This window comes from Schistocerca nitens, chromosome 4, assembly GCF_023898315.1.
Source record: "Schistocerca nitens isolate TAMUIC-IGC-003100 chromosome 4, iqSchNite1.1, whole genome shotgun sequence".
In the NCBI taxonomy this organism is placed as follows: Eukaryota; Metazoa; Arthropoda; class Insecta; order Orthoptera; family Acrididae; genus Schistocerca; species Schistocerca nitens.
Window position 1 is genome coordinate 537,690,429 of NC_064617.1, and position 19,568 is coordinate 537,709,996.

General features: G+C 38.1%; 1 protein-coding gene across 2 annotated transcripts in view; it reads left to right on the forward strand.

The window, feature by feature from the left end:
* The window catches only part of LOC126253424 (exosome complex component CSL4), a 76,268-nt gene that overhangs the window by 51,691 nt on the left and 5,009 nt on the right, over positions 1-19,568 (forward strand). The window contains exons 4-6 of one of the 2 annotated variants that reach the window (XM_049954752.1): positions 10,041-10,130; positions 12,088-12,261; positions 17,202-17,283. In XM_049954752.1, the coding sequence (XP_049810709.1) occupies positions 10,041-10,130; positions 12,088-12,261; positions 17,202-17,283 (346 nt within the window). The remainder of the gene's footprint in view (positions 1-10,040; positions 10,131-12,087; positions 12,262-17,201; positions 17,284-19,568) is intronic. The other variant, XM_049954753.1, reaches the window with a different exon arrangement.

Here is a 19,568-nt window from a genome sequence, read left to right on the forward strand (position 1 = left end):
GCCTTTTTTAAAGCTTCAGTTCTTCAGTGTTTGCTTTCTTCCACACTCTTCCTTATTTGGTAGGTCCTCTTTTCAAGCCTTTTTGTTCATAATCTTCCACCATCTTTCCTGTACACTGTGATTGTAGTGCTCTTTTATATGCCTCATTTGTTTCTCCCATTACTATTTTTCATTCAGCGTCAAACAATGGAGATCTTGTACGCCTTATTTCGCTTGCTAGCGTTTCGTTTACTGTCTCCACTGCATCTTTTATTTCACAGTGGTATTCAATGTTACTACATTCATCAATATTTTTGAGTACCTTTGTTAACTTCTACTGGTACTGTTCTCTAATTTCAGCTGATTCTAAGGCTTTTGTATTATATGTAGGCACCACACTAAGCCGTGTTCCTTGTACTGCATTGGAGATCCTAGCCCTCACTCTTGCCCAGGCCAGAAAATAATCTGAATCTGTATTTGGGCCTTTAAGTTTCCTCACATCAAATAGCTCTGATTTGTGCCTTGAATCTCTCAGCAGATGGTCAGTTTGATTTACTACATTTCCATCTGACGCTGTCCATGCTCTTTCGTATATGTATGTGGAACAGTGTTCAATCTACCACCGTATTTCTAGATAACTGCATATATGTCTCATTCCATTGTCATTGCTTATGATATGTTTGTGTGAAGTCCAGCTGTTGGTCTAAAGATCTGTTCTTTCCCAGATTGAGCATTTAGGCCACCAGCTATTATTTTAATGTCGTGTTCTGGATGGTCATAGCATGTTCTGTCCAGAGGTTCAAAGAACCTATTCTTCCTTGCATTCTTCTGTTGGTGCAAGGATGTCAATTGTTGTTGTTGTTGTTGTTGTTGTGGTCTTCTCCTGAGACTGGTTTGATGCAGCTCTTCATCCTACTCTAACCTCTGCAAGCTTCTTCATCTCGAAGTATCTACTGCAACCTACATCCTTTTGAATCTGCTTCATGTATTCATCTCTTGGTCTCCCTCTACGATTTTTACCCTCTACGCTGCTGTCCAATACTAAATCGGTGATCCCTTGATGCCTCACAACATGCCCTACCAACTGATCCCTTCTTCTAGTCAAGTTGTGCCACAAATTCCTCATCTTCCCAATTCTATTCAGTACCTCCTCATTAGTTACATGATCTACCCATTTAATCTTGAGCATCCTTCTGTAGTACCACATTTCAAAAGCTTCTATTCTCTTTTTGTCTAAAATGTTTGTCGACCATGTTTCACTTCCAAACATGGCTGCACTCCATACAAATACTTTCAGAAAAGACTTCCTGACATTTAAATCTATACTCAATGTTAACAAATTTCTCTTCTTCAAGAAACGCTTTCCTTGCCATTGCCAGTCTACATTTTATATCCTCTCTACCCCAACCATAATCCAGTTATTTTGCTCCCCAAGTAGCAAAACTCATCTACTACTATAAGTGTTTCATTTCCTAATCTAATTCCCTCAGCATCACCTGATGTAATTCGACTTCATTCTATTATCCTCGTTTTGCTTCTGTTGATGTTCGTCGTACATCCTCCTTTCAAGACACTGTCAATTCCGTTCAACTGCTCTTCCAGGTCCTTTGCTGTCTCTGATAGAATTACAGTGTCATCGGCAGATCTCAAAGTTTTTATTTCTTTTCCATGGATTTTAATTCCTACTCCAAATTTTTCTTTTGTTTTCTTTACTGCTTGCCGAATTTACAGATTAATTTATAGAGTAAATAAAGAATATCTGCTTTATCCTGAGCATTGATAATCTAGGGCCAACAGGAGCAAACCCAGTAACCAAATGTTTTGGTTGATACTAGACCATGAACCCTGTGCAAAACTCTTGCTTTCTCTCTCTGCATCTGTAAAATAGATTACCTTTTCTCTTTTCTAGGATCCCACTTCCACTCTGCCTTACTTCTTGCATTTTTGTTGTTTGATCCATCAGCACTCTCCAGGTTGCCGGGCAATACATAGATATCTCAATCCATCTTTAGATTCCTATACATGAATCCAGCTTACACTTTAAGTTTCTCCCACAATTTATTTGTTCCTTACCATCAATCTTTTCCGTGCCAAGCCCATATTGATTGACCAATCCAAGTTAACTTTGTTAAAGTTTGGCAACAGATTTTTTACAGAGCGTTGTCAGCCCAGTGTTCAACCTCTCCCGGAGAAAAGTGATTTTTAATCAGGGTTTTCTTCCCTTAACCTTTGTAGAATGAATTCCATCACCTACAAGGCAGCATATTCTCTCTTTATTACCTTCAAGAGAGAGAATGTCTCATGTACTAGCCATGTAATGCCAAAGGTCTCATTTCCATTGCAGCTGCCATTGGAGTCTTCTCCGTATCCCTGGTTAGGGGCCCTTGCAAGGTTCTGTCACCCAGGCCTGGTGATCCAAGGCTTTTTAACGAGGTGTGACTCCTCTGGCACCTGCTTGCACACTCCTTGTGCAGCCGTGAGTTTGCTATTGGTTTGATGGAGTTGTTCCTTATTCTCACAATTATGTAAATGACTTAATTGTGCTTCTATCATTTCTTTGTGCATGACTTTCTACAGACATTTGTTCTAGACCTTCAGGTTTTTACTTACCAACTTACGCTAACACAATTAATTTATTTACAGATTTGTCGTCCATTTTAGTTCATAAGCTAGTTACATAGAGACATCAGAAACTAAGTTACGTACGTCATCCCACATTAAGACCCTTGTGCAACTAGAGTGGCACATTGTCAGAAGAGAGAGTACATGTTCCAGATTCCCTTCAGAAACAGTTCTGCTGTGTTACGGATAATAGGCACATCACAAAATGGAAATAAAATGGCATGACAACTGGAAATATCATCCAAAGTTGAGCTGCTTTGTACAATTGTCGTGGGCGAAACATCTAAATTGTACACAGGTTCACTGTGAAATTCTAGCGATATATGGACCAAAAGCAATGTTATTTGCAGCCATAGTGAAATGGTTCTAACAATTTGACCAAGCCTGCAGAGATGTGGATGATGCTGATCAGAAAACCCAGATCTTGCACATATGATTTTTATGTTTTTGACAAGGTGAAGGAACATTTGTGGGGGAAGAGAGTTTACTGTAACGGAGATATTCACACAGTGGGTCTTGAATGACTCTGTGACCAAGAACCACCTTTTATTGGTGAGAAATTGAACAATTGATATAAAGTTTGACTGTTGTTTACAGAGATTTGGCAACTATATTTGAAAATAGTGTCATGTTATTGGTGTCAATTTTAAGTGTAATGCAGCATTCAATAAAAGTTACTTGACCTGCCATAGTAATGTGTAAATTACTTTTTGAAGCTCCTCACATATCTGCATGTTAGAAACTATAGTCTATTATTTCCTTTCTGCATCATCCTCTCCTCATGGACGTTTAAAATTTTCCATCTCTATCACCAACTAATAATCAAATTTTATTTAACTTTCTGGTTGCTCTGTCATTTTAAGTTTTGTACCTTTGCTAAGTGGCTTTACTCTCTATACCTGCTCATTAGTGTGCAGACCTTGTATGTGTGTACAGACATACTACGATGCACATTACTTCAAAAAATTAACTGTAGTATTAAATATTGTTTTGTGCATTATGTTAAATCTCACAGATCATTTTATATTGTACTGCTTCTTTCCCCATGTAGGATTCCATTATCATGTTAATTTTAAAGTGTGTTTTAATACATACAAGATACTTTTATGGCAGCTTGTTAAGTGACGGGAGTGGTTGTCATGACATGGAGATGTAACAACTAAAAGGGTTCAATATTATGGTGCGTCTGACAAAACAGAGCAGCATTGTACTCCAGTTGTACTTCACATATTACAGGAGCAGAGCATCGTGTTCTCTGATATGACAATTGTAAGTTAGAGAGATGATAAGAAAGATGAGAGGGGTGTTATCTTACCATAACCTTAGAGTAGCTGATAACTATTGCTATAATCTTATTGAAATTACTTGATAGCTGACACTTCACATGCTGATTTCTTCCAATCAGAGTGCCCAGTGTCATGCCCAAACTGTTCACTGTTACCACACTGCCACAACAATTGGTCAGTTCACCACATCTGGTTTTCTTTCTAGTTGTGTTTGGATCCCGAGTCCTGGATCTGGCCCTTTAATTTGGCATTTCGTCAGCTATGATAACAGTGTGCGCTATGATAACAGTGTGTGGAGGCGCGCACGCGCGTGCGTACACACACACACACACACACACACACACACACACACACACACACACGATGCTAACAATATACAGGTGTTCCATACACAGCACTGACCAAGCACTACTGGATTCTTCCGCACTAGATGTGATTCAGCATCACATGGACTATTGTTATAATCACAGAGTGGATTACATTAGAAAAGTTTCACCTGACATTATGTGAAGTCAAATTTTTGAAGGCCACAGTTCATTGTTGCAACTAGGATATCAGTGTCATAAATCTAATAACATTACTCATTTTGCTGTCGTAGCACAGTGGATAGTGCATTAACCTGTCATGTAGAAGACCACAGGCTTGAAACTCGTGCAACATAGCAATTTTTTTTATTTCTAAATCTAATCAAAAGACTTTCATTATTATTTTTATTCAGTTAATTGATTTAAATATAATCTTTTTAATATTTTAATTGTTTGATACATTATTTTCATTATCATATTGACTTTTCTATTTGCACTTATTTTTCTCCCTATCATTCTTTTTTCATTTGGATTCAGCCAGTACCTTCCACAATTTACACAAAGTCCCAGCCAGGACTGCTCATCAGTTCGTAATGTAGCAGTTCATGTAGCCAATGTGAGGATAGTTTCAGGTAACCAATGTATGTGAGCAAAAAAATTGTTTTTTAGTGCTGAAACTAGAATTATTCTGTCTTGAGTTTGCTCATAGGCTTAGAAGTAAGCTGTAATTGCTGTGGACAAAGTGATCATGATTTTTAGTTCTGCCGCTGTTTGCTCACTGCCAATTTTTTGTTTACAATGCACATCACTAGGTTGTGGTTAGGTTAGAACATGAGTTTAAATTCAGGGCTACAAAACACTTCGCTTGCTGCAGTTCAGTCACCCGTCACTTAAAATCAGCTGTCAACACAGCACCTCACATTTCTGTCGTACCTCATGGCAGCTGCTTCCAACATTGGTCCATGTTACACTTTAACAGCATTTGTGATGTGGCCCACCATGTTCATGTGTCACCTATAACTGAGCAGTAGTCGTCAGCTGATGTGGCAGCACTGTAGCAGCAAATGACAGACTTCAAAAATCAAGTAATTGGACTTCATTTCTGTTTCTAGATTTATCTGCAGCTTAAATTTTAGGTTACTTGATTCAGTGTGTATGTTGATGACATGTAACTCAAAGGTTGACAAGAGTTAAACTGCTAGACAAGAGGTTGCAGGCTTGCCTTGATGAAAGAGCCCAATATAAAACAAATTAAAAAATTTTTACTTATGACTAATTTACGAAAAGATAAACATGATTATTTACTGCAACACAACACATGAGAAGCAGCAAGTATCCATTTCCAGCATAAATAACAACATGTTTTGTTCTTTTTTCAAGCCATTTGCAGTAGTCAATTACCCTTAAAGCACAACAGTCTTACTCAGTAAGTAAAATGTGTCAGTTTGTGCAAATAGACGTTCCAAAGGGTATGGCAGAATCTGTAGGGTCCATACTCAACAATGCCACTGCTCCATTGAAATTATTATTAAACAGTTATGGACTGTATTTATAATGATCTTACACTCCTCTCTGAGCATCATACCCCTGATTTTACTGTTAACTTACATTATTATTTTTCTTCATTTTTGTGCCACTTCAAGAGTTACTTAGGAGTGCAAAACTGTAAAGTAAATGTTTATATTTAAGTCACTTATTGACGTTAAGATAATCATAACTTTTTTACTTGTGAGTAAATTTTTTCTCACCTTGTATGCCAGACCGCAAACATTTACTATGCACTGGTCTCATGCTCATTTGATTTTGTCTCAGTCTGTGTTTGGACTTACGCTGCTTGGAGTGCCTTCCATGATTACACAGTTCTCATCTGAAAGTTTCCCTCGGCACTAGTAGTGTTAACAATGTATTTTGAGGTTATTTACAAAAAAATTGTTATTGTTAAGTTCCAAGAGGGCATATATCACCATTCAGTGCTAGACAGAAGTATCCTAATCTGTTACTTAACCATCCACCTAATAAGAGGTAATTCTTCCATTCACCTCCTTTGCAACAGTAGTGAAGCATTCTGTGTGACATTATCACGTATGCTGCACAATGATGTGGCCTTCATTGTTGATATTGTGTAGTGCTATTATTTGCAGGTTGAAGACACAATTTCTCCAGGCTCTCATAAAAATCTTCTTTATCAAACACTCATAGACCCTTGAGCATTGAAGAGAAGCACATTGTGTTGGACAGTGTGTTCAGCAACAGGATGGTTCAGCTGTTTCTTGGCCACAGTTTGTCAGTGGTTTCCGTGCAGGCAGACAGTTTGTTAGTTGTCATGCCCACATAGAAAGCAGCACATTGATTGCAGCTTAGCTTTTCAGATCACGTGTGCTTTCACAAGAAGCCCGGTCTTTGAGGGGATAGGAGATGCCCATGACCGGACTGGCGGAGGTGGTGAGAGGATTTATGTGACAGGTCTTGCTTCTACGTTCATTGCAGGGATATTAGCCATGAGGCAAGGGGTTGGGGCAGGGATGGAATAGGGATGGACAAGGGTATTGCATATGTTTGGTATGCAGCAGAATACCACAGTGTAGCAGTGGGAAGGGTAGAGGGTAGAATATTCCTCAAATCAGGGAACGGTGAGCAATAATCAAAACCCTGGCAGTGAATGCAGTTCAGTTGCTCCAGTCCTGTGTGACACAGAGTCATTATGGGAGTGCTCCTTTGTGGCTGTTTTCCTGTGCTACTATTCTTTAACTCATTATTTTACCCTTTGTCCATCCTTTTCTCTCTCTCTTTTTTCCTGTGTTTTATCTTTCTGCTTCCAGACTGTAGACGCTCTGACTTAAGAGTCACCGTGTGTCAACAATCTCATCCATTCACAAAACGTGATGATGCAGATTGTTGGTACACCACCTCTTGTCTCAGATTTCTTCACACTGATAAATTAATCCTAAACCTTCACACTACCTTTCTGCTGTGCCACATCAACTTGTTGAACCTCAACCTTACCAAACCTTCCTCCTCCCTCTCTCTCCTCTTATTCCACCACACAAATATTAACCTCACCAAATTTGTTTAAACCTGTTGTCTTCCTTCTTCAGACACACCCATCTACCAAGCGTTATCTCACTGTTAGTCTGTTTTTATGTATTTTTCTTTTTGATATTCTTGTGTTTTCACGCTTTTGCACATTTCAATATCGGCCAAATGCTCTCATGTTTTACGTTTTTGCCCCATACTTCACCTATTCATCTGTTTTGTGAGTTTTTTCCCCAAGTATTTCCACGGGTTTTTTCCCATGTATTTTCACGAGTTTTTCATACATATTTTAATGTACTTTATATGCTTTTATGCATTTTTTATCCTTTGCTATGGATCCTTGCTCCTTCCATCTGCACCAATACAGAAAAGTTTCCCCACATACTCTTTCGGCATTGTTGTGTAGCTTATGGAATCCCTCCAAATGGTGTTGACTCTCTCGCTGGCTGCAGCCCCCTAGCTCATGGAATCCCTCCAAATGGTGTTGACCATCAAAAGACCCCTCGCTGACTGCAACCCCTCCTTCCACAATAACCTCTTTTTTCTTTTTCTGTTTTTGAGTCATCAGTTTTCTGACTAATTTGATGTGGCCTACCATGAATTCCTCTCCTGTGCCAGCCTTTTCATCACAGAGTAGCACTTGCAAACTATGTCCTCAATTTAGTGTGTCCCAAACCTCTGTCATCCTCTACAGTTGTTACCCTCTACAGCTCCCTGAAGTAAAATGGAATTTATCCCATGTTGTCTTAACAGATGTCCTGTAAGCCTGTCCACTCTTCTTGTCAGTGTTTTGCATGTATTCCTTTCTTCACTGATTCCGCAGAGAACCTCCTCATTCATTACCTTATCAGTCCACTTAATTTTCAGTGTTCTTCTGTTGCACCACATCCCAAATGCTACTATTCTCTTCTGTTCCAGTTTTTCCACAGTATATCTCACTGCCACACAATGCTCTGCTCCATATGTCCTCAGAAATTTCTTTATCAGGTTAAGACCTATAGACATTTCTTGGCCAGGAATGCTCTTTTTGCCAGTGCTTGTCTGCTTTTTATGTTTTCCTTGCTCCCTCTATCATGAGTTATTTTTGCTGCCTAGGGGACTGAATTCCCTATCTTCATCAACTTTGCGATCACAAATTCCAATGTTAATTTTGTCGCTGCTGTCATTTCTACTACTTCTCATTACTTTCGCCTTTCTTTGATTTACGCTCAATCCCTATGCTGTACTCATTAGCCTGTTCATTTCATTCAATAGGTACTGCAGTTCATCTTCACTTTCATTGAGAATAGCAATATCTTCAGTGAATCTTATCATTGATATCCTTTCACCTTGAATTTTTAATCCCACTCTTAAACCCTTCTTTTATTTCCGTCATTGCTCCTTCGATGTATACACTGAACAGCAGGGGCGAAGGACTACATCCCAGACCTACCAACTTTTCCAATCTTATTGTTTCCTCTTGGCTTGTCTACATATCGTATATTACCCATCTTTCCCTGTAGCTTTTCACTATTTTCCTCAGGATTTCTAACATATTGCACCATTTTAAATTGTTGAACATTTTTTTTTTTTTTTTTGCAGGTTTACATATCTAGTGAAAATGTCTTGATTTTTCTTCAGTTTTGCTTCCATTGTCAACCGCAATGTCAGAATTGCCTCTCTAGTGCCTTTACCTTTCCTAAAACCGAATTGATGATTGTGTGATAATTTCCACACGTGTCGGCTCTTACAACCTTGCGAATTTTGTAGATGATGTTTTTCTGAAAGTCTGATGGTATATCGCCAGTCTCATACATTCTACACACCAACGTGACTAATCGTTTTGTTTCCACTTCCCCAAATGATTTTAGAAATCCCGATGGAATGTTATCTGTCCCTGCTGCCTTACTTGATTTTAAATCTTCCAAAGCTCTTCTAAATTCTGATTCTAGTACTGGACCCCCTATTCTCTTTCCTGTCAACTCCTGTTTCTTCTTCTATCACGTCATCAAGTAAGTCCTCCCCTTCATAGAGGCCCTAAATGTATTCTTTCCAAGTATCCTCTCTCTCCCCTCTGTGCTCTTAATTCCCATTGCACTCTTAATGTTACCACCCATGCTTTGATTTCACCTGAGGTTGTTTTGACTTTCTGTATGCTGAGTCAGTCCTTCCGTCAGTCATTTCATTTTTTGATTTATTTATGTTTTTCATGTCGGCATTTCATCTTAGCTCCTGTGCACTTCATATTTATTTTATTCCTAAGTGACTTGTATTCCTGAATTTCCTTGACTATTTTTGTACTTCCTACTCTCGTCAATCAACAGATTTTTTTTTCCTTCTTCTTCTTCTTCTTCTGTTACCCATGGTTTCTTCACAGTTACTTTCCTTGTACCTAGGTTTTAAACTTACCCTACTTTTCATCATTACCTAATTGTCGTCTGAGTCTATATCTACCCCTGAGTACCCCTTACAATGTTGCTGTTGTGGTCTTCAGTCCAAAGACAAGTTTGATACAGCTCTCCATGCTACTCTCTCTTTTGTAAGCCTCTTCAGCTCCGAGTAACTACTGCAACCTACATCCTTCCGAATCTACTTACTGTATTCATCTCTTGGCCTCCCTCTATGGTTTTTTTGGGAATATGTAGTATGGCCCAAAACAAGAAAGAAATTGTCTAATAATCATGGACTCTAAACGCAGGTCTTAAGTGCTATAGGCTATTGTTCAATAGAAGAGATGTGTCTCACAGTATCAAAGATGAACAAGTGCTCATTGCACGTAAGGTAAGGACTTTAGAACCCATGTTCACTGGATTTATTTTCTTGTTTTGGCCCATAGTACCACTTCTCAAAACATGGAAAGCAACAAGCTTGCAGCAGAAGAGATTTGTTTCACAGTATCAAAGAAGAAATGCTCATGGCTCTTACGGTAAGTATTTTAGAGCCTATGTTTACTAGACATTTTTACTTTGCATGATCATTCCTGTCACATCACTGAATATGGACCATTCCTCCTGGGACATTGTGTAGTTGTGTGGTGGGGCATTCTTATTTTTACTTTGTGCTTGAATGATTTTGATTAATAATAGTATTTGTACTTACATTTAAATGTACTCTTGAATGTAAGACGTCATCACAAAATTTTGCTATATTATTTAAATGCAAGTTTTCTTCTACTGACTATGCTGTATTACGGCAGTTTAATGTTCCTTGCTACAAATAAGCACAGCATTTGAAGATCAGTACGAGTTCCGCATGCCCGTTAGTTGTCAGTACGGGAAGACAAAAAATAAAACCTCCCCCTCTCTCAGCCTCTAAACCTGCAGTGGCCATGCTACTTACCATTCTGTGCCTGAGATAAGTGGGTAACTTTATTTAGCTCACAGCTGAATTCACCAATGTCAATTAAAATTAAGCACATCTTAAAATATTATTGTCTCTGCAACTATTTCTGTTTGTTACTGAGTAAAAAACCTACTCTCTTACAAAGCTCGTAATGTTAGTTGATGTTTTCAGATTCAGCTGTTAGTTACTAGATGTATGTTATAAAATACTAATGGGGCATGAGATTATTGATTCAGGCTGCATGCGGGCCACAGCTTAATGGCCACTGATCAAGGCAAATCCTTCCTAACCACCAAGAATCCCAAAGTCCTCACCTGGTTCAGATTCATTGATGACTTTATGATCTGAACCAAGGGTGAGGACACCCTGTCCACATTACTCTCCAGCCTCAACATCATCTCTCCCATTTGCTTCACCTGGTCCTTCTCAACCCAACAAGCCACCTTTCTCTATGCTGATTTCCATCTAAAGGATGGCTATATCAGTACCTCATTCTGTATCAGAACTACAAACCACCAGCAGTACTTCCACTTCAGGAACTGCCACACATTCCATACTGAGAAGTCTCTAGTATACAGCTGTGCCTTGCTTGGTTGCCACATCTGCAGTTACAAGCAGCCCCTCTCCAATTATACTAAGGATCTCACCGACTGAAATTACCCACCCATCTTGGACAGAAAGAAACCTCCTATGCCTTGTCTCTCCTGTCACCTATCATCTCCCACACAACCACCAGTCTATCACAGAGGAGTACTTCCCTCATGACTCTGTACCACCAAGTACTGGAGCAACTAAATCACATTCTCTGCTGGGGTTTTGACTACTGCTCTTTGTGCCCTGCAATGAGGAATATCCTATGCGTTATCCTTCCCACCCCTCCCATAGTGGTATTCCTCTATCCATCAAACCTACGCAATATCTATGTACATACCTGCTCCACCCCTGCCCCACCCCTTGCCTCACGGATCATACCCCTGCAATAAAGCTAGATGCAAGACTTGTCCCATACATCTTCCCACCACCACCTACTCCATTAATGGAGTGTACCTCACTAGAGAGAATATCTAATGAGAAGTTCAGTTTAGAAATAGCTCACTGCTCTCTTCTCTCAGAGTGGATTGTTACACGATCGTAAAGTAACATCTCATCTTGGCATGTTGTGATACCATAGTCAAAAGTGCTATTTTTATGGGGGGGGGGGGGGGGGCGACACCTAAACATTGTATTTGGTATATGAATGGTCGTTTGTGATCAGTACACTGTGCACAGTACCTGGATAGGTCTCATGTATTGTGTGGCGCCGATTGCTTCTCTTGTATTAGTAAACAGTTACCGAGTGTGATAATTTCAGGAAACTACATTTGTTACTTGCATTTTGAATAGAGATGATAATTCTCAGATGGTATGATAAATTGTTTGGAAATGTGCATCTTCCGTATTCATTTATGTTATAAAACTTGGCTTTCTTAGTTGTTATTTATTCTTCACCTAAGGTTATCATTTATTCTTTACATAAGTCATAAATCTTTTTATGCTTGTAGGTTGCACTGATCAACCAGCGGTTTTGTAAATGTGTCATAAAATGCATTGGAGATACTGTACTATCAAGACCTTACAGGGGAATCCTTCGGAAAGAAGATGTAAGAGCCACCGAAAAAGATGGCGTTGAAATGTATAAATGTTTTCGTCCTGGCGACATTATCCTTGCCAGAGTTGTATCCTTTAAAACACTAAATTGTATTGTTAAGGCAATGCAGACCCAGCCAATCTTGAATTGGCTGAGTCAACATAAGATGTTGCCTATAGGGCCCTTCCATGCTAAGTGGCTTTATTTCTGAGAAAGTTCACATACGACTATCACAGATTTAGATGAAATTTTGTGTGAACATTCAAACATGTTCCCAATGAAGATAGGTAAAGTTGGAAAGCAGTAGGAGAATTAAATTTTATATTCTGAGCCTTGTATTGGTAAGTGATTACGTTCAAATTTTCAGGTGCTTTGGGAGATATAAAAAGCTAAACTTTGCATTTTTTTTCTAGTGTCTATTTTTTCTGTCGACTTTGCTTCATATTATCCATATGTAAATCAGTCAGGAAACCTTATTTTATTATTTTGCTTAAGAGAGTGTAATGACTTACTTTCATCTTCAAGAAAATCTTACTGGACATTTTATGCCTCAAAGCTGACAAAACCTCGCAGGTGGATGTTGATAGATGTGCTGTGGGATCAAACAAATGGCTGTATCTCTGGAAGTATTTAATTCATGGTTGTGAAACACAAAATTTCATCAAAATCTATGATGGTCATGTGGTAACCCTTAGACCATTTGTCATGGAATGAAGTGGTTGATGGTACTTTTTTATGATTGTACAGTATCATAGCAGTTTTGTAATAAGGTAGTTTCCAGGCCATTTCAAGATTATTTGTATCTTGGTGTCACTGATAAGCCAGAAGATTGTTTCTTTAAAGATTTATCAAACAACTAAATGTTCTCATATTTTGTACTCCATGCATATCTTCTATGCTGTTAAGTGGGTTCTCGATGGGGTAATAATAAAAAAAATAGTTTTAACGTAGACTTAGTTTCAATATATTACTCGTTAACTATTCTTGCACATTTTTGAAATGTTCTTTGCTGGTTTATACGATTATGAACATTTATTACATCATCAAGTATACATATGCTTGGCATGTGGAAGTATCATTATTACTGAAACTAACATCAAGCATTACTCAGAAAGTAAAGTCTGCATTTTTTTTCCTCCTTGAATGAAGTTTTTAAAGTGAAAAATTTGAATTTGGAGCTATCCTGTAAAGCTTCTTCTCCATTGCACTGCAGCAATAACTTCCTGCATCAACAGATATCAGTACAGCAGTCACTTGCAAAATGGCCTATATTGATGTTCGTGTTAGACTGTGATCTGTTATAGAATTCTTGAATGCAGATGGTGAAAACCAGTTTTGTGAAAGATTGGAAAATGTATATAGTGATGCAACAGTGGATATTAGCTGTTAGGGTTCTTGAATTCAAACAGTGAAACACCAATTTACTTTCATGAAAGACTGGAAAATGTGTACAGTGATGCAGTAGTGGATACTAGCCGTTACATGATAGATTTGTTGCTGTAATGAAGCCGAAGGGTAAACACTATTGACTGATGAAACACAAAGCAGCAGGGCTGTGACTGCAGTGTCTCTACACAACAGTCAGCAAGTCCTTGACATAATTCATGGTGACCACCGGGTGACTACAGATGATTTATGTCGCAGTAGCCCTCTCAGTAAAGGCAGTGTGATGAGGATTGTTCAACAGCAGGGATACTCGAAGGTTTATGCAACTTGGCTACTGACAGTTTAAGGAGACAAGAAAAACAATTGCCTCCCAACTCTTGCAACACTTCCATTTTTGGAGGGAGTTCTGGGAAAAAATTGTGACTGGAGACGAAACATAGGTTCATATTATTATTATTATTTTTACCAAGAATCAAATAGGGGCAGCCAGTGGAGTGGCATCACAGGAACTCACTGAAGAAGAAAAAGTTCAAAACCGTGCAATCAGCAGGGAAAGTTGTAGCTACAGTATTCTGAGCTGCAGTATGATTATGATTAATTTTTGGAGGAGGGATGCTCAATAAATTCTGTCCAATAACCCTCAAACAATTTAAACCACATCTTCAGTAAGTTTTCCCAACAAAAACTATGGCAGATGTTCTTCTTTTGCATGACAATGTGAGACCAAACACCAGTTGTCACACCTCTGAAGAGACTGTGAAAAGTGGATGGGAAGTCATGCCTCATCCCCCATTCACCTGTGACCTGTCATCATCAGACTTTATCTGTTTGGGCCACTAAAAGAAGCTCATTGTGGGATTCACTTTGAAGATGAAGAGGCTGTGAAAGCATCTGTGCATCAGTGGCTTTGGAAGGTGGACTGCATTTTACCTCATTGTAATACATGCCCTTGTTAAAAGAGGGCCCAAAACTGTGGAAATGGACAGAGAGTATGTTGAAAAATTATAAATTAATTGTCAGTGTTGTCATTTTGAACTGGCGCAGTTATATTTGAAATTCTTGACAAAAAAAAAGGCATTACTTTTTGACTGACCCTCATAACAACTTTTCTACAGAAGTGTAAATATATTCCCTTTTGAACATGTCTTTCATTGGCTATTCTTGATGTCACCTTCTATGAGCACTCCCTTCAGCCATGCATGCAGTACTGAAAGTTCCAGGTTGCATTTACTATGACATAAAAGCATCTTCTGGAGAACTCCATTGACCACACTCCACCCAAGGAGTATCCCAAACAAATAAAACAACAAAATACAAAACCGAGCGAGGTGGCACAGTGGTTAGCTCACTGGACTCGCATTCAGGAGGACGACGGTTCAATCCCACGTCCGGCCATCCTGATTTAGGTTTTCTGTTATTTCCCTAAATCACTCCAGGCAAATATCGGGATGGTTCCTTTGAAAGGGCATGGCTGAATTCCTTCCCCGTCCTTCCCTAATCCGAATAGACCGATGACCTCGCTGTTTGGTCTCTTCCCCCAAACAATCCAATCCAATCCAACACAGTACAAATATCTGCACCAGCCCATAATATCAGACGTATAGTAATATGCTCTTGTGCAATATTTGAAGTATATCCTCTTACCCTACATTAATTAATAACATGATTACTCATTTACAGATGAGGACTGTACAAGAAACTTGCAGTTTTGACACTTAGAGGAGAAATCCCGAGTTTAATTCTGCAGAAGTTCTGTATTCCTGCACTACCGTCAGGAAAAAGTGATGGACCTAGACTCAACACGGCACACCATAACATGTCATTTCAAAATTGTGTTGCTCTTAATATAATTACGGATTATTAAATCAATAATTTATTTATTATTATTATTATTATTTATTCATCAGAAATAGACTTATGCATTTATCAACAGCTTCTTAACTTTAATTCCTTGTAGAAAATAACCATTTCTGATACAAATTTTAAAGTAAATCTACCCATACCTTCAGTGTGATACTTGAGCCTCCTTAAGTTACCACATACAGCTATTTGTGGCAGAATCGTTGACAAAGCAAGCTTCATTTCTTCGTTGATGGATTTGAGTCTCTCTCTCTTTGAGGTTTTAAATTCAGTTAATGTCGAGAAGCCCAATTCACACAGATATATGCTTGAAAATGCTTGTTTTTCATTTAGTTCCAGTTAGGAATGAAAATAATTCATGTCTTTGCTTAACAGAGAGGAATGTATTGTTGATGAAAGTCATTTCATTATACTGGGAATTATAGCAGCATTATTCCATTTTGTATGACACGACACTTTCAGGGATTTGGCATGTTTTGTCAACACACACAGTATAACACGACACATTCAGGGATTTGGCATGTTTTGTCAACACACACACACACACACACACACACACACACACAAAAGGAACTGTAAGACAAATAATCATCATCACATTGCCTTTGAACTACTTTCTTTCTTATTTTCGGGCTCGATGGTTTCATTACTTGCATTCATGGATGGACCACTCCATACATTGAAGTTATCCATATCGAAGAAAAAATAGTTTAATAGTGCTATAACAGAAAGTACTTTTGTAGTCAAAATGTTCACTCTGGTGCAGAGCACAGCTGTGATGAAACTGAACTGAAGTACTCATACAAAGGAAAGTCCAGGACTGATTAACAGCAATATTGTTGAACTGAAATACTGTATTGTTGTCTGACAAAGTGTGGGTCCTTTGGCAGTGAACATAAAGAGCAATGAAGCTCAAGAAGTGGCTACAAACTGGAACAAATATGTAAAAAAGCAATAAAAATAATAAGAGATAGACATTTTTTCTAATCCCTGGAATTTTAGGGAAAAGCACTTACCGCCAGCCAACCATACATAAAATATGCCGTGTTACAGAGTACTCTCACCCTAGTGGCATAGCTGGTGCAGTTGTAACTTATGATAAGAATAATATAACAAACAGTATTTAGTAATTAAATTGCATTTAATTTCTATGAAAATATAACAATTAATAACATGGGTTAAATTATTAAAGAATATACAATAACCTTATTACTTAAAATCAAGTAAATAAATTACATTTAATTTCTCTAACAGCATAAAATTCACAGTATGTCTGCAATCAAAATCCCTTATTTTATGACAATAATATGTAGATACTCACATCACACCCACTCTTTGTGGCGGCACATCAGTGTGCCATGGCACACCAATTGCGGACCATTGCTCTAACCTATATTAAGTAACAACATATTTACCGATTTGCAGATGAGGGGTGTACAGAAAACTTGCACTTCTGACATTTAAGCAAAAAAATCTTTGATTGAACCCCACAGAAATTCTGTATCCTCACACTGTTTTTGGGACTTGTTATACTTTTTTGTTTTAAATATGTAAATAAACAGCACCGTACAATAGTTTAAGGAAGTCTGAGAAAAGGGTGATATGTAAAAATGGTTATCTGTTAAACTTGTTTCTTAAATAAGCCTTTCTCTCTGTTTAATTAATTATAGTGTTCTATTTGTGTTTGATATGTTAGTGTAAGACTATTTTATACCTGCATTGCATGTTTGTTATTCTATAGAGTTGAACATAACAGTTTTCCTTGATTAATTACTCCTGCAGCTACCAATGACAGACATTCACTCGTATCAACTGTCAACTGCTGAAAATGAACTTGGAGTTGTGATAGCTCATAGCGAAGCTGGTAAGTACTTCCCACAATACACCTGGAAAAAAAAGGGCATACAGGGTGAGTCAAGAGGAAAGGTACATGCTTCGAGGGGTGATAGTATTAGTGATTCTGAACAAAAAATTCTTCATATGAACGTGTACCCTATTCCAAATTGTTTCGAGATGTTGTTGTTGTTGTGGTCTTCAGTCCTGAGACTAGTTTGATGCAGCTCTCCATGCTACCCTATCCTGTGCAAGCTTCATCATCTCCCAGTACTTACTGCAACCCACATCCTTCTGAATCTGCTTAGTGTATTCATCTCTTGGTCTCCCTTTACGATTTTTACCCTCCACGCTGCCCTCCAATGCTAAATTTGTGATCCCTTGATGCCTCAGAACATGTCCTACTAACCGGTCCCTTCTTTTTGTCAAGTTGTGCCACATACTCGCTTTCTCCCCAATTCTATTCGATACTTCATCATTAGTTATGTGATCTACCCATCTGATCTTCAGCATTTTTCTGTAGCACCACATTTCGAAAGCTTCTGTTCTCTTCTCGTCCAAACTATTTATCGTCCATGTTTCACTTCCATACATGGCTACACACCATACAAATACTTTCAGAAATGACTTCCTGACACTTAAACCTATACTCGATGTTAACAAATTTCTCTTCTTCAAAAACGCTTTCCTTGCCATTGACAGTCTACATTTTATATCTTCTCTACTTCGAGATAGAACACATTTAATATCACTTTTGTACATTTTTCTTGAATAACTAAAAAACTGCACTCTCCAGCAAAAATGTGTCACAGTACAAAATTAAACTATATTAAATTTCCTACAAAAAAGGTCCTATTCATTTTTTTCTCTAGAACTAATGGTTTGTGCAAAGAGAGCACGAGAATGTTGAAAAACTCGCATGACGCGCATGCACTGTAGCTGACGTAATTTTTGTAGGCCAATTTGAGGTAGTTTCCCCACTTGATAGACCACAAGTGTCCCATATCAAACTGTTCGTCTCAGCTTGCTACCTCAATATGCTACCCCAAATTGGACTACAAAAACTACGTAAGCTATAGCGCATTCACGTCAAGCGAGTTTTTCAACATTCTCGCACGCTCTTTGCACAAACCATTAGTTCTAGAGAAAAAATTAATAGAGCCTCTTTTGTCAGAAATTTAATATAGTTCAATTTTGTACTGTGACACGTTTTCACTGGAGGGTCCGGTTTTTTATTTATTCAAGAAAAACATACAAAAGTTAATTAAGGGGATACGGAATCGGATTTTGGGTTAAAAAATCGAATTTTTTTGTATTGGCGTATTATATTCTGCCATGTTTCCTCTTTAAAATGACGTATCATACATAGCTCTACTACAATTATAACTATTTTATTTTTATATATTTGTGAGATCGGGTATTGCGCTTTAGTTATACACGTCTCTCGTGGCTGACCATGAACTTTTTGGCAGTACCTTTAAAGTGACATGAATTCAAATATCCCGGTTTCCAGCGACTATTTATACACTAGTTGCCCGAAAATGTTTCTCTCTGGTTTCCTCAAGTTACTCTTTGACTTTGTGGCGGGACTGTTTTGTAAACAGTGTGATATAAGAAAGTAGTTGTTGTTGAGTTATTTCGTATTTAGTGCTTCATTTTTCGCAGTGAAAATGCCTAGAGCTAAAGCAAAAGTATTTAAAAAGCGTGTGAACTGGCAAAAGAAAAGAAATAATGATTCATTAGCAAAGCAAAGCAGTTCATCATCATCACTGTTGGAAAATGTGAATCCACTTATTACTGATTTGCCGAACGAACTTACACCAAATGAAAACAGTGCTTCTCATAAAAAACTAAGAGATTTGGAAGAGAAATATAATTTACTTGATAGAGGGAATGAAGTTTTTGAACTCATTGATACGAATATATTGTGTGAAGCTCTTGAAAACAGTTTGTGCTGCAAAAAATGTCATGGAAACGTTTCTCTGAAAGTAGAATCCCATGTTGGCCTGGCTGCCCAGTTTAATTTAATATGCTGTGTTTGTAAATACAGCTGTAAGTTTCCAAGTTCGGTTTCAGTAACTGTAAATAATGGATACAAGAAAACTGAACTTTATAGTGTAAATATTAGGTTAGTTTATGGATTGCGAGCAATTGGTAAGGGCAAAGCAGCTGGTGATATGCTATGTGGTGTTCTAAATCTTCCAAGTGCACCTTCAAAGTTTGAAGCTTACAATTATGTACTAGGATCTGCAGTTGAAGATGTAGCACAGAAGTCAATGCAGGTTGCTGTGGAAGAAGCAGTGGAAGAAAATGACG